This window comes from Pomacea canaliculata, linkage group LG3 (genome assembly GCF_003073045.1).
Source record: "Pomacea canaliculata isolate SZHN2017 linkage group LG3, ASM307304v1, whole genome shotgun sequence".
NCBI classification, from domain to species: Eukaryota; Metazoa; Mollusca; class Gastropoda; order Architaenioglossa; family Ampullariidae; genus Pomacea; species Pomacea canaliculata.
Window position 1 is genome coordinate 18,586,254 of NC_037592.1, and position 12,846 is coordinate 18,599,099.

Below are 12,846 nucleotides of genomic sequence, written 5' to 3' on the forward strand. Positions count from 1 at the left end.
AAAGGTTAGCGGAGAACCAGACAGTCGTAGCCTGGGGCATCACGATAAAGCCAGCATCCCTCCCATCATACCAAGTCGTTTGCCTGGAGAGCTGTCCTTCGTGTGTGAGGTTCGCTTCCTGTGCGTGCTGGCTGATGGGAAATTTTCTGCTCTCACCTCCACAGGTTATTGAATTGACTGGACCCAGTCGATGTCGCAGCTGATATGATTTTCATGTGTACTTAAAGACAACGCATGCAAATTCCGTACGACCTCATTCGTACTTCTCTCCCTCTCATTTTCTTTCAGTCTCTCATTCAATCACTTCTTCTGTCACCCCTCCCTCGCTTACTTCATATATTCATCAAGACAAAACGATATGTTGCCAGATGGCAGGTAAATATTTATTGGGGGTTTACACAAACCGTGGAAATACGTTAAGATAACCGGGATGTTATAGGCATCTGCAGCATCTAACATAGGAAGGTTTTCAACAGTGAAAAAATGGAAGATAACAAAAGGTTGCATGCATGTGAATTGCCTGGGATTTGGAAACAATTATGGCCTCAGAATGTAAGTTCTCTACATGGATGACTACAAACACGGATGGCATCAATGGAAGGAAAGTCAAAGTCTAATGAAAGATTATGACTGGAAACTATCATTGTTAATCAAACAATATGATGGCGAGGATATTTTTGTCACAATATGTAGAAAAGAAAGAATGAAAGTCTCCCTTGTGTAAGCGTGCAGTATACTCGAAATACACGGTACAAGTATTTATCTCCCCCTCATAGCTTATGGTTGAGAATTTTATAGACGAAAATGTACACACAGAACAAATTACTTTTTATTTTCATTATTTTTCCATACCATGATAACTTGAAGCGAGTGTTGATATACCAGCTACGAAATACTCACACGTGGCGATGGCCTCGTAAACAGACTTATTTACTGTACACATGATCGTACGACACTGTGGCGCAGATACGAAGCGAGAGGAGGTGCATTAGCATATTGTGGACGCAAGACACTGCCACAGTCAACAGACCATGTCTGACATCTGACGACATCTGATGACATGACTTGGCTCAGCCCATGCTCAGGGTCCCAGCCCCCTGGCCGAAACCGAATCCTTTTGGTCCGAAGTTTTTGCCATAGCAAGCTGTAAAATCAACATTTTAACCCCGAGACATTATTTTTAACTAAGTATACCATTGAAACACGAAACAAATGCCATAAACTATCAGTCTTTAATTTGCTATCAATTTAGTCACGGTACTAATGTAATAATGTTTGTCAACAGTAATGATGGTTTCATTGACTGTCTTTGCAATTGTCTGATTGTGGGCTTTCTTCTTGTTCTAGCACCTTAAATTGTTCTCTTAGTATTTCTTTATCGAAAATTTCACATATCTTCCCTTCCTTGTCTTCAGGTTTGTTATCGAATAAATAAAACAAGCCTTAAATACAGAAACATAAAATCTTGGCATAGCATTGGCATGTTATATTCTGAGGTCTGAGGATGAGGAGATTCTAAGACTTCTTTACATCCTTCGCTCGTGATGTCATGTCCTACACTGATGTTACCCTGTATCCTTATGCCCCAGTAACCTCACATCCTGCCCTCGAGTGACCTCAAATACTGAGCATATTAAGAATATTAAGAACTCACTTTTGCAGTACACCTCATTCTCGTGTGCGGCCATGGTGGTGGAGTCCAGGGACTTGTGGCAGTTTTTGCAGTTGAAGCAGCTCTTGTGCCATGGCTGCAAGGAAACAAAGAGGAGACATGTAACTGTCACAGCTTACAGAAGACTATGGCAATAGGACAGTAATGTCACCAGCTTTAGCACATGCTTACATCAAAATATTATATCAACATGATAAGAATGGGTTTACATGACGCCTACAGCGTGTTCTTGAGAAGGTTTTGCAGCAAAGTGCGGAAAGTCGCGTCACCAACTCGACCTGCTAGTCAGACACTCTATAGGGAACGGTGTGTAGGCGAAGTCAAACCCGACCACCTGTTATTAAAGTATTTGATCCACGAGAAGTGTGAGGTGTGAGGGGGAGAGCGAGGACGTACCACAGTGCTGCCGATGGCGCGCTCGGCGTCGTACACAGTCTTGCCGCAGCGAGGACACTTGGGGCCCGTGCTGCTGCTGGCGCCCGCACCAACCACCTGCTCCCTGGGCTTGGTGCTGCAAGACACGGCATCACACAATGACACAGGGAGAATCTCCAGAAGGTTACAGACAGAAAAAACAATGAAGGGTCTCAGCCTACTTTTTGGCTAGCAACCAGTGTGCGATTTCATTCGCTATGTTACTGTAGACAACGAGACCAAAAACATTATATTTTGTTTATAAATAGAAAAACCCCTTCGCGCTCCTGTTGTTTCCTTTTATTCATGTATACCCATTAAATGCTCTGTATGTGTAAGTTCCGCAGCACAGTTCGAGTCCCCTTTCATCATGGCTCAGCGGATTCATTAGAGGCCAAGGTGCAAGAGTGACAATATTTATTATAGGATGTCCGAGTACTCGTTATGATTTTGTTGTCACCTGTGGCCCCAACTTTCGTAATCTAGAGTAACGCACCTTCCTCAAGGAAAATTAACTGAAATCGATGTAAAGAAACCTTACATTACAAAAGTCCACGTGAAGAAACAAGACAGATTGTCTAAGATTACAAAATCATATCAAGAAACCACACACATTATCTAACATTTAAAAAACTCATGTAAAAAAAAAACCCACACAAACTATCGATAACAATTAATCCTGCAAGCGCCTGACTCTTTTAAAGTATGATCCAGTCTGACTGATAACCATGAGCTATGTCTAACTCTGGTTCCACATATGTTTCACATTGAGTCTGCCTATATCTGTCTTTATCTGTCTGATAAACATAACCATATATTTGTCTAACACATCAATATCCGCGCTGCAAGCATCTGACCCTGAAGAACACTGATAAACATGGGCTCTGTCTATTGTCTGACTGATACACTATGTCTTGTTCTGATATATGTCGATACTGTCTTAGTCTGAACAATAAACATCCTCCCTACAGGCTTCTGACTCTAAAGGACATTGGCTCTGTCTACGTCCGACTCTAACCGAGATTATGTCCTGCATGTCTGTTGTGATAAACATCGGCTCTGCAGGCATCCGACAGAACATCATCGGTCTTGTTTACTCCTGAGTGAAAACAAAATAGACCCTGCGTGTGTCTGACTGTTAAAGCATGAGCACTGCATGTGTTTGACTGTGATAAACTTCAGACCTGTCTGAGTCTGACTTTTAAACCCCATCTCTACGTATTTCTGATACCTAAAAGTTTTAGTGCAACCCCGTGATGTCAAGGGATCCAAAATGTTGGGAGCTGAGCGTCTTCTGAAGACACTGCACTACAGTTTACAAGAAGTGCGCTGTCACACTGTTAAACTGTCAAACTGTCACACCAGTAACATCATGTCACACTAGGGACATGACACTCACTCCATTTCGCACTCCACGTTGCCGAATCGCTCTCCCTTGTCCATCCCCAGAGCGCCGGCACCGCCGCCGAAGCCGTAGCCCTTGGGACCGTACTTACGGCCGTGGCACACCTTGCAGAACAGCTCGCCCTCGTGCTCCGCCACGTTGGTGCTCTCTAGAAGCTTGTTGCACAAACCTGAAAGAAACCAACTCACAGTTTTAACAACACGTTTATCAAGACATAACATACCAACATGATAAGAAAGATAATTCGGAAAGAAAACTGTTGCGAACTAGCAGCTGTATTTTTGTATAATCTCATTATGGTCTACTCTCATGTATTTTAACACATTTTTATGAGATCAAAGAACAACAAAAATACAAGGAAAGAACGAAAAGACTTTTTGCAGTGAAAGGCACACGACTGTATAGGTGATGCACTGTAAGGTACACAACTTCGTCCTCACTTGTGTTTGTGTGGAGACGCACTTACCGCACTTGAAGCAGAACTTGTGCCATTTTTGGCCGGCAGCAACCTTCTCCTCGGCCGCGTAGACCGACTTGCCGCACTTGGGGCACCTGGCTTGCTCTGGAGGTTTGAATGGCATGTTGTCGGGATCTCAAGCCGCTGTTATCTGTACAAAAACAATTAACCAGCTTAGCATTATCAGGTCTCGTACTTGATCAACTCTGTAGACGAGTCTTGTGTTTCTTCCAATTCTCTGTTGAACAACGCATTTTTATATTTTTCTTCTCGCTAAAATATTAAAACTAAAAATTAACAAATTAAAAATTAAAAACTGCCCTGGTTGTGCAATTTTTTTTTAACAAACACATAAACGTATAGATTTTTAAATTATTTTTTTGCGCATATCTTTCCACACACTCAGGTCATAGTTAAAAAGTTGGAATTCAACACATTAAAGTGTGTTTTTCCAATCATGGCTTAAAAATATCCGGCGCGTTCCACGGTACCGTGAGACTCACAGCAAAAGAAGACTAGGGCCCGAGTTCATCAGAGCGGAGCGGCTCGCACCACATGACTGATGCGAACAGCGGCATGACGGATGGTGTTTACACCTGCGTCACGTCTCCCCGCACCACCCGCACCACTCGCACCCCGCTCAGCAAGTCTAGCTGCTAACCTATCCGCGTGGGCGGCTTCTTCAGGCTAAATTTAGATGTGCTGCTTTCTTCATTATTTACTTGAATATCATCACAGAGCTTGCGAAAAAAATGAAAATGTAAGAAGGCAAGCAGAAGAGGAAACTAAAAAGAAAGGAGGAACGGGAAAGAGAGTCAGAGAGAGAGAGGAGAGATGAATGAGAAGACAAAAAGCGAGCAAAGAAAACAGGAGGGAGATGGTGTAAGGAGGTAAAATGAAGCCATATGATGGGTGGATTTCGCAATTTAGACGCACACAACCAGTGGAGTCGGTTTAAAAACTGTTTAAAGGACTACTGGGGTGCGATTTTCTTCTTATTGAGCAAAACAAGATGTAATTTCCAAACAAAACAACAAGTGAACACACCTTCTCGATATACAAACATCACATGCACAGAGAGGGTAAACACAGGGAGGTCACATTTATGCACAGATACGCCTACTTCATATATGGTCTTAACTTTACCACTGGCTGAGAGCTTTACCACTGGCTGAGAGCTTTACCAAGAAAGCGTGTCTATGTACACCGCTGACGTATACATTGTTGACCTGTGCATGCTGATGTTTGTAAGCGTGTATATCGATAAGTAAGGGAGGAGTAGATTTATCCTTATCTGAGGAAACATTACCTTGAACTGAGCTTTACCTAGTTACTGGGAAAAACAAGGGTGCACCCTCAGTAGTGGCAACAGGCGGAACATGGCCGTCTGTCAAGGAGCAGCAATCTTGCACCAACACAGCTTCACTGTGTGTGAGAGGAACGCTCTTCCACTTCAAGCCTTTGATCATCCGTTCTGTTTTTATTTTCTGTATTCAAAACCTTCATTTCCTTGGCCGTATTTCTATAACATCGATTTTAAAAATACGTGGGTTTTTTTTTTCACGAAACCTCCGAACGCGGGAACACATAGAAATTATTTAGAAAACAAAACATGTTCTTTTTCATTAGTTCAGTGTTCTTTCCCTCTCTCTATATATATATAAAAATAGGTGATCATTTGGCCTTGCATTACAGATTCAGTAGATCAGTTGTTCGATGATAATGATGATGATCCTATCTTTCTCTTTCAGTTTCTTTTCCTTTATGTGTGTGCGCGTGCTCGTTCGTGTGTGTTCGTGTGTGTGTTTGCGTGTTCTGTTTATTTCCTCTAGGAGACAGCTTTGGTTTGAATACAATGAGCTTAAAAAATTCTTCATGTACATCTGCTTGTTACCTTGAAATGCGCTGTCGGTGGTAAAACCCTGCCAGGTACTTGCTCACTCAGCAAGACTCCAGACTACATTACCATATGCGTCAAGGGGAAGTTTGTGTGTGTGAGGGGGAGGCAGACGCATTACCATCTAACGAGAAAAAAAGTAGAGAAAGTCAGCTACTAATTTAGCTCATAACTTATTAGCAGACGGAGCAAGAACCGCTTTTGCACGCGCCATGACGTTGGTGGTGTAAACCTGAGAAACACGAGCGAGAGCTCCCGCGCACGCGCGCACACACACGTACATACGTTCACACGACTATATTTTGCACATTTCGACGAGCATGCCAAGAGTTTGGCACATAGCAGACAAAGGTAGCGCAAAAATGCTGCCAAAGCCTCACGGATTCTCTCCTCATGCATTTTTATGCCGGTTCGGCAGTTGCGGAACGCGCATCGCACCTTGGCATCCCTGCAGCACTGAAGGCAACATCCTACAGGTACATTTCATACAACGACACTACTCAAGGCCAGTTCAGATGAGATCTACACACTTAAAGTATGGAAGAAAAATCTGTGAAATATATACACATTGAAGCAATAAAACAATGGAGAGCAAATATATTGTGTACACAGAGCATAGAGAAAGTCGATATGCAAAGCGTCAGAGAAAAAAAATATAAGCATTAAAAAAATAAACAAAACATTACAGGAGAACCACAGACAAATAATCACAATGTTCAGATTTATGTTGTTGTGTACACCCCTATCTCAGCATCCGAGGAAGCAGATAGCAAAGCCAACAAAGTGCATGACTGTCGTTACTTCAAGAATCGTCGACAGCCTGAGGAGAGTAAATAGATGGGTGGGCATCCTTCTGGGAACGGAGAAGCACAACAGAGGGGTGGGTTTGGGAGGTATGTGACTTAAAGAAAATATTATCTCAGGCAGTCCAGACAGCAACCACTCAGAGGAAACTAACAAATAGGACAAGTCTTGGATGATTTTCAAGAACTTACATGGCTGTTGAATTTTTTTAAATACGCATGCTTAAAGCCTGTTTACTAAAGAAAAGCATCTTCTTGATTTCCATGAAGTAAGATGTTTAAATGGCGAAACTCTGATTTAATATGTACAGGTAAGATGGCCGTCGTTGGTAGGGTTTTTTTTTTTTTTTTGAAAGAGATTATTGACTACAAGGGAACAGCTAAAGGCAGGATCGTTGTCAGGAGTGTTTACAAACTTAAGCAATATATTTCTGCACTGTCTGGATTCTTTCTCCAGTGCGTGTCTACCCCATAGGTCTTGACTATCTAAACAAAATCTTCCCCTGGTCTGTTGTGAAATACAAGCCCTAAAGTTATCTGAAAATATGCTTCCTTCCGACTCAGCGCCGCACCCAAAAATAGCCCACCCAGTGGGATGCAGACGAGCGACTTTTGCCACGATCCACCCGCAATCCGAAACACCCCTTCATCCCAAAGGGTCCGTCAGGTGTGCATGCACAAAAATAGAAGCCACCGGTCTTAAAAATACCGCCGTGCTCTGGTAAAAACTGTTTCCTTGACATTCAGCTTCAGGGCGTTCTTGTTTCTGCTCGGGCTTCAGGTGTACAGGGAAGGCAAATACCGCATTCTTCTGGGATGAGGAAGACTAGAGAAGACTGGAGGAAAGGGATGCAAACTTCCTGCGATATCAAACACCCTGTGTTGACTCTATCTACATCACTAGACGTTGCGAAATCCACAAAGGTAAAGGTGATTCTAATAACATGGGCAAGTGGAACTGTTCACCGGAAGAAGACTAAGTCATCTTCTCTCCGCCTGTGGGTTTAAAAGGATTAAGGCACTGTGAGTCAGCTTGGCTGCCTCTCTGTTGTGAGAACGGTCTTGAGGCCCACTGTGTCTAATATTGCGAGCAGATGCATGCTTAGAGATAACAGACTATCTCTACAAGCTTGTTTACAGCTGCTATGGCATCCAGCCAGCCACCTAGAACCGAGACAGAGAGAGGATGGAGGGAAAGGAAGAGAGAAGTAACAGCACTTAGCTGCTCAGGTAGCGGTGGGCGTGGTCAGGTTTTAAACTCGTTGATGTCACAATAAACTGTGCATTACAACAAGAAACTCTTGCAAAGCTTTCAGAGGTTTGTAGAGAAGTTTTCACTTGTTCACCTTTGTCTTACAACCTCTCTCCACCGCAACTGCTACACTATCTCGCCGTCTAAAAATAAATGATGAATTGGGGAACCACTCCCTAGCCGAGGTACAGGTAGATACACTAAATAAATAAGCAACAAGAAAAATAAAATCACACAGAAAGCAAAACATATACCGGAGATTTTTGTCCGATATTTACGACAGCCATCAGAGAACGTTCGGAAACTTTCTTCCTGCAGCCAATGGAACAGCGAAGAAGTGTTGAAATGTTTACGAATTTTACACACAACTTTAAGGCAAACGCAAGTGAATTTTAGGATGGGGTAGGTTTATTTTTCTCGTCTCCAATGGTTGCTGTGATCGTCAACAAATGCGACCTCTGTGAAGGTCAGCAGACCAGGTAGCATGATCCAATGACTCACGACCACGAAGAAGGTCTTGTAAGTATATTTACTGAAGAGGTGAAATTACCAGGATCTTCTTCTTACACATCAGCTCAATCTTTGCTTAAAGAGGGTGGCAACGGCGCCGAAGAAGTATGTGCAAATGTCACACCGGTCAACCTCTCGCGCCATGTTTTCCCGTCACTTAGAACCGGAAGTCACACATTGCTGGGTTTCTGCGCAACTCCAGCAGCTCCAGCTGTGTGCCACATCGGAATGCTTTGGATGCTAGATGTTGTCTCTCTTGATGACATTCGGAGGAAAAGGATGAAGGGAAAAGCGATAAGCCAACGTTGTATTGTACGATCTGCGATTCCAAGGACCGACGACAGTCAGAGTGAAGACAAGATCCTCGTCCAGCGAACTGTCAGCTCTGTCAGTCCAACAACTTGTTTAGCTGGACGCGAAAGTTCTTCTTAACGGAATAAATAAATATGAAAAAGCGATTCAATAAGTTTAGCATTTGGCAAAGTATTTCCATGACGGTAACATCCAAATTGCTTACGTGACGGCTTATAAAGACTTTGCCAATCTTGCTCAAATATATGAATGTTCATATTTGTCCGGTGAAGGCCCTGAGCAGCCATTAAGCACGACCATCACGGTTTTTTTAACACGATTATGTTGTATTCTCTGAAATGAAAGGTGAATGATTAAAGCCTGTGAACAGGTCAAGTGCCTTAATTGTCAAATACATCTAAATACGAATAGAAATATTTTATTCTGGGACTATTGAGCAGAAATTTTGAAAGAAAATAGTTCATACGAAACAAGCATAAAAAAATAAAAGAAAAGGGACGGGAAAACGAAACAAAAAGTTTTCTTGTGCTCACAATCGCGACTGCGTGTGCTTATGTCAATAGCTTTCTGTTTCTCTCTCTCGCTCTTTATCTCTCTTTCCTCTAGTTTTATCTTTTCTCATGTTTATGTATAGTTGTGATTAAGATAGTTTTTTGTGTGTATATGCATTTCTTTGAATTTGAAAGAGAGACAGAGGAATGGGAAGGGGCATATTTGACAACAAAGGCATGCATTGTTTACATCTTGTGGTAGAGAAACATGGAAATAGCAGCAGTACGCGGGACTGACTCAGAGTCGCTCCTGTATATCACAGGATGTGACGTTGAACATGTACATTCCGTTGGTCGCCTTCTCAGTGACATACAGAGGCGTGAATTCCCACAGCGTGTGAACCCGGACGTGATTTCCTATGTCACCGCTACACAATAATAATGTGTCAAAAGCCAAGAACGATTTGTTACTGCTACTGTGTCAATGCTCTTTTCGTGACAGAAACTGAAACCTTGTTTTTAAGCCTTCGAATCAGTTTGTATGACTTCTATAACATACACAGTGAGAACAGATATTTGCTTCTTCACATAGTTTACCCAATTCATCGACATCGGCAGATGAATAATATTACAAAAATCAGATTAACAAACATAGTGACAATAACAATCAACAGAAATGATGTTAGTTTTGAAAGTGTTCTATCACACCCTAATAATTAATCTTGGCTCTTCATACTTGCAATAATTATGATAATGTTGCCAAAGGGATGCATTTATCATGTGTGGATATGGTGTGTTTATGCTTGTGCCTGCTAGGACATTGTTTTCTAAGCCACTCCCATATATCACAATGTTAATCTCTTACTGTACTCTTCACCTTTATCTGTAGTTAATCTCAGAGATTTCTCAATTTACGCCATACCTCGGAAAACATAATAACTTTTTATATTAAACGTTTTACAGTTTAACCAGTGAATCTTTCTTTCCCTGCTAAAATTCATACTGCAATTAAATATATTTTTCTTGATGATATTTATTTTTTTCAGCTAGTACTGTTTAACTTGGAATTATTTGGCCGGGGGTGCGGCTATTCAGTACACTATAGGCATAGGGAGGATCAGTGTACTGCTAGACTTCTCCGACACTGTAAATGCTTTTGTGCATAGCAACTACTTACACTTAAAAAAAAAAACTCTCACCTGTCCTGTTGTCTTTGCAGATTCAGCTGTGTGCGCCGTCTGACAGGTAGACGTTTGAGTTTCGCTGTCGGTGAAGCACGAGAATTTTGCACACCATCCTCAAGTTGTCTGCAGTTTTGTAGTTTTGTGTTGCTTTTGCACTCAGCCCTTCATTTGCTGGGGTGTCTTGGACATATTGGGCAAGCTCTGCACACGGCCAACTACCCCATCATCTATTCCTAGCGGAGCGGAAGGTGGCATCTCGCTGGGAACGCGTTCGCACCTCGACTGCTCCTGGCTTATCTCCTGAGTGGGACCATTAGGTCATCCTGTCATCTACACGAGATAGGAAAATAGATACAAAAATGTACAGGGGTCAAAGAGAGTCAATATATGGAAGTTTAGCTTTCCTCTTACTAAAATGCGACGGGTGACATTTGCTGTGGTGAGAGGAGAGGAAACGAAAATTGCGATGATCTGTCTCCCCTTAGATGGAGCTGAGGGAGCGCCGACACTTGATGAGGAAGGGGCTGGCGAAAGTGGCTGTACCCCTGCGGGATGCAGGGCGGAAGGAGAGGGTGTGCACGTGGATGAGGGGCTAACTTGTTGTGTGTAAGCCGCGTACGTGTGTGCGTGGCTCTGTGAGTGGTGGGACGATAAAACGGAAAGCTGGGTCATAGAGGGGAGGTCTCCGAGAGGTCGAGATCGAGTCGTATACATATTTCAGCCAAAGATGTTTTATGTTGAAGACCACTCTGAAAGAGAACGCATATGCCACTAGACAAAAAGGAGTAGGATGTGATAAACATGTCAGTCACTTTTCCAAAGAGTGAAATGCAGAATGCAGGTGTCCAACTGTCAGTGGTACCTGTTGTACCTTTTTGCAGTCACTATTAAACATTGTGCAGTGACGTACGTAGGTAGATGATAGGCTTTTAGGGGGGAGGGGGGCACTCCATGCTGACAATGAACGACGTACACATTTTTGTCCCCTCAGGATAAGTTTTGAGGAGGAGGATGAGCTCCTTGCCCCCCACCCCTTTTTTCCTACGGCGTTGTTGTGCACATTGCTCTGTCTCTGTTTCACACTCTCTAATCGCGCTCTCTCTCTCTCAGGGCCGCCGAGAGCCAGCCCGGGCCCCGGGACAGACCTCTCCGGGCCCCTTGTACTTGTAATCGTAAATTATTTTCCCAGTATATAATGTATGTTTACAATTCTACAGACTTGAAACTCAACTTCTGCATGTGTAATGCTTGGGTGTTCTGTCCTTAGACCTTTCTTTAAAAGAAAAAGAAAAGGAGAAGAAGAAAAAAAAATCCACTGACCAAGGCCGGGGCCCCTTGACAGCCGCGGGCCCGGGTACACCAGACCCCCCTGTCCCCCACTCTCGTCAGGCCTGCTCTCTCTCACTCTCAAAGGTCAGCGAATTGGCGATAAGATATCGTTCGTGCAAGTACAAAACACTTTTTTTTACCCCTGACCAAAAAAAATAAATAAATAAATAAATAAAAAAATGAGGATAAAAATAAATAAAAATAAAAAGCGATGCGTTTGGTCAGGTGTTATTGTTCTGTCGTCCTTTAATTGTTAGTTTGAGAGTCGCGGACTGTTATATCTCCAATCAGTTTGTTTCATCTAGCGGACAACAGCATTCTTGTATATACGTACTGTGCACACTACAAAATGTGATGTTTGTTGCTTTTGTAAAGCACACTGAACCAGAGTGTGAAAAGAGATATATATATGAGGAAAAAGTGCACTAGTGTTTCATCTATATTACGTACGTTTCATCTATACAGATATGCCGTGCACTTATAACAGAGGATCAATAAATACCGCAGATAAAAATTACAGCCCCAGATATAGACCTGAAGAAGCTGGCTACACTGGCTAAAGTTAATGTAGACTCTCTACATGGCAAGCTATATATAGTACATATGACGTCCTCTGTCGTTAATCAGCTGCAATACACCTACACGAGCACACAGGTACATTTTTCCAAGTCTTCGGAATATCTATGCATTTGAGTTTGAATACTTGCAAATTATATATGGCAGTGTGGTAAGAAAATAATATTTCTGCCACTTGAATTTGTAAGGGTGGTGCGGGATTCAAATACGTTTTTCATGAACATTCCCGGTGAGAAAAAATGTGACTTCGACCCCGACGAGATTCGAACTCGCAATCTTCTGATCCGAAGTCAGACGCCTTATCCATTAGGCCACGGGGCCTCTTGTTCCGTTGCTTTCAAAAAAGGTATATAACATTCAAAATATTGTTTTTGATTCGTTTTCTGTATGTCCAAATGCATAAATTCTTTGTCAAATTTCCTATAATTCACAAATGTTTAAAATTATTCAAATTAAAACCTTAGTAAATGGATGTAGACTTATTACAACCATTTTATTTTCTGAAGATTTTTTTTTTTTTTTGCAAATTCATGATTACCTATAT

General features: G+C 42.3%; 1 protein-coding gene and 1 non-coding gene across 2 annotated transcripts; both read right to left on the minus strand.

Moving 5' to 3' along the window:
• Positions 1–361: 361 nt before the first annotated feature.
• On the minus strand, positions 362–10,605 carry LOC112559273 (cysteine and glycine-rich protein 2-like). The gene is made up of 6 exons (XM_025230382.1): positions 10,413–10,605; positions 3,958–4,099; positions 3,486–3,660; positions 2,069–2,183; positions 1,655–1,748; positions 362–1,144 (listed from the first exon to the last, which is right to left on the minus strand). The coding sequence occupies exons 2-6, from the start codon at positions 4,070–4,072 to the stop codon at positions 1,071–1,073; spliced, it is 573 nt and encodes a 190-aa protein (XP_025086167.1). The 5' UTR covers positions 4,073–4,099; positions 10,413–10,605; the 3' UTR covers positions 362–1,070.
• Positions 10,606–12,550: 1,945 nt separating this feature from the next.
• Positions 12,551–12,623, minus strand: Trnar-ucg. The gene has a single exon. It is a non-coding gene; the product is annotated as a tRNA-Arg (tRNA).
• Between the last annotated feature and the right edge of the window lie 223 nt (positions 12,624–12,846).